Raw genomic sequence first — 1,693 nt, forward strand, 5'->3', positions numbered from 1 at the left:
CTGGAACAGTTGGAGAGTGAGACGCCTATTCCTCGCAGCAAATAAAAATGTTCACCTGCGAATATTGCAACCGCTCGTTCAGCCGTAAAGACCACCTGGCGAGGCACGGGGACTGTCGCGCAGCAGCACAAATTTGTGACGTTTGCGGCGGGATATACAAATCCGAGGGGGCTCTCCGACGCCATAAACGCGAGAAGCATGAGGTTCCCAAGGCGAAAAGACCCGCCGCCGCCTCTATTGCTGCAGACGAACCCAAGCGCCCGAGACTTGACCTACCCGAAGGTAAGGATTTTTGATTTTATATCCCAAACAATTCTCATATTGTATTTTATAGCTTCGACATCATCATCATCACCATCATCCACGCGCCATTGTACGCAGTGTAACTTGACCATTCCTGCAATGAGATGGCAAGGACACTTGCGTACTTTGGCTCACCGCCAAAAATGCAGCGTGGTGCAGGAGCCAGGAGTAGAAATGATACAGACCTCCTTCCGTAACCGCATAGTTACATACCGTCTGGCGTCCACCGTTAACCCAACCGACGTTAAGGGCTTCTTGGACCACCTTAGGTCCAAAATCCTTACGTTGGTAGAGTCGAACGTCCGACGCTACGGCAACGTAAAAGTCGGTATGGAGCTATTCGGAAACTTCCTCTTGCAGACGAAGGAACAAGAGGAGGTCAAGTCCTTCAATACCAAATATCGGCTGGTGAGCGGAAACACCGATCTGGAGGAGCTATACGTCCAGTTCGTCGACATCTTGGCTACCAAAGCGTCCGAGTTTCAGGAAAGGGACAGCGGTGTGATTCATAAAAATGTATATTTCCGAAACTAATTTCTTTCTCTTTTTTACAGGCTGGGCGTTGCAGGAACTCCTCCATTTAGAAATAGGGATTAACAAGTACAATCCCCTAAGGGCGTCGTCCTATGTTAGACTACCCAAGGAAATCGAAGCCAAAAAAGCTGTTTTGAACTTGCAAAATACGGACGAAAAATGCTTTATGTGGTCGATCTTGGCTGCTCTTCACCCAATTCACTGGACAAATAACGCTAACAGGGTCAGTAACTATGTAGAATTTCAGAACGAGCTGGATTTTACAGGTATCGATTTTCCCGTTAAACTTAAGGACATATCCACTTTTGAACGACTTAATGAAATTTCGGTCAATGTCTATGGCCTCGAGAGAGTCTATAACAACTTATTCGACAGAAGGGCGTTTTTCCATATACGTATCTAGATTCTTTTTCAAAATTAGACGAAACCAAACTGCCATCACACGAGGACTTTTATGACTCCATGCGAAAGAGCAACATAACCAGGGAGGATTACAAGCGTGCCTGGACTGTGTGGAATTTGTTCAAATGTTAAACTTTAGGCGAATATTCAGATATTTATTTAAAATCCGACGTTTTACTTTTAGCCGATATTTTTGAAAACTTCAGAGAGGTGTGTCTGAAAACGTACGGTCTGGACCCGAGTCAGTTTTATACGACACCGGGTCTATCATGGACGAGCGCCCTTAAGGCGACAAAGGTCGAACTGGACCTGTTGACCGACGCGGACATGATACACTTCTTGAAGCACGGTATCCGCGGAGGAGTCAGTCAGTGTAGTGTGAGAAAGGCCGCGGCTAATAATAAATTTTTACCTAATTACGACCCTTCCAAACCTACCTCTTACGTCATGTACT

The 1,693-nt window shown here is 46.0% G+C and overlaps 1 protein-coding gene across 1 annotated transcript; it reads left to right on the forward strand.

Moving 5' to 3' along the window:
• Positions 1-402: 402 nt before the first annotated feature.
• Positions 403-1,249, forward strand: LOC132704468 (uncharacterized). Its single transcript, XM_060674478.1, has 2 exons — positions 403-802; positions 858-1,249. The coding sequence occupies exons 1-2, from the start codon at positions 403-405 to the stop codon at positions 1,238-1,240; spliced, it is 783 nt and encodes a 260-aa protein (XP_060530461.1). The 3' UTR covers positions 1,241-1,249.
• Positions 1,250-1,693: the final 444 nt, after the last annotated feature.

This window comes from Cylas formicarius, unplaced genomic scaffold, assembly GCF_029955315.1.
Source record: "Cylas formicarius isolate icCylForm1 unplaced genomic scaffold, icCylForm1.1 PGA_scaffold_7__23_contigs__length_41026272, whole genome shotgun sequence".
NCBI classification, from domain to species: Eukaryota; Metazoa; Arthropoda; class Insecta; order Coleoptera; family Brentidae; genus Cylas; species Cylas formicarius.

Coding starts and splice junctions, on each gene's coding strand:
- LOC132704468 (XM_060674478.1), top strand. CDS start 403: ATGAGATGGCAAGGACACTTGCGTACTTTGGCTCACCGCCAAAAATGC. Junction 803..857: donor GTTTCAGGAAAGGGACAGCG/GTGTGATTCATA, acceptor TCTTTTTTACAG/GCTGGGCGTTGCAGGAACTC.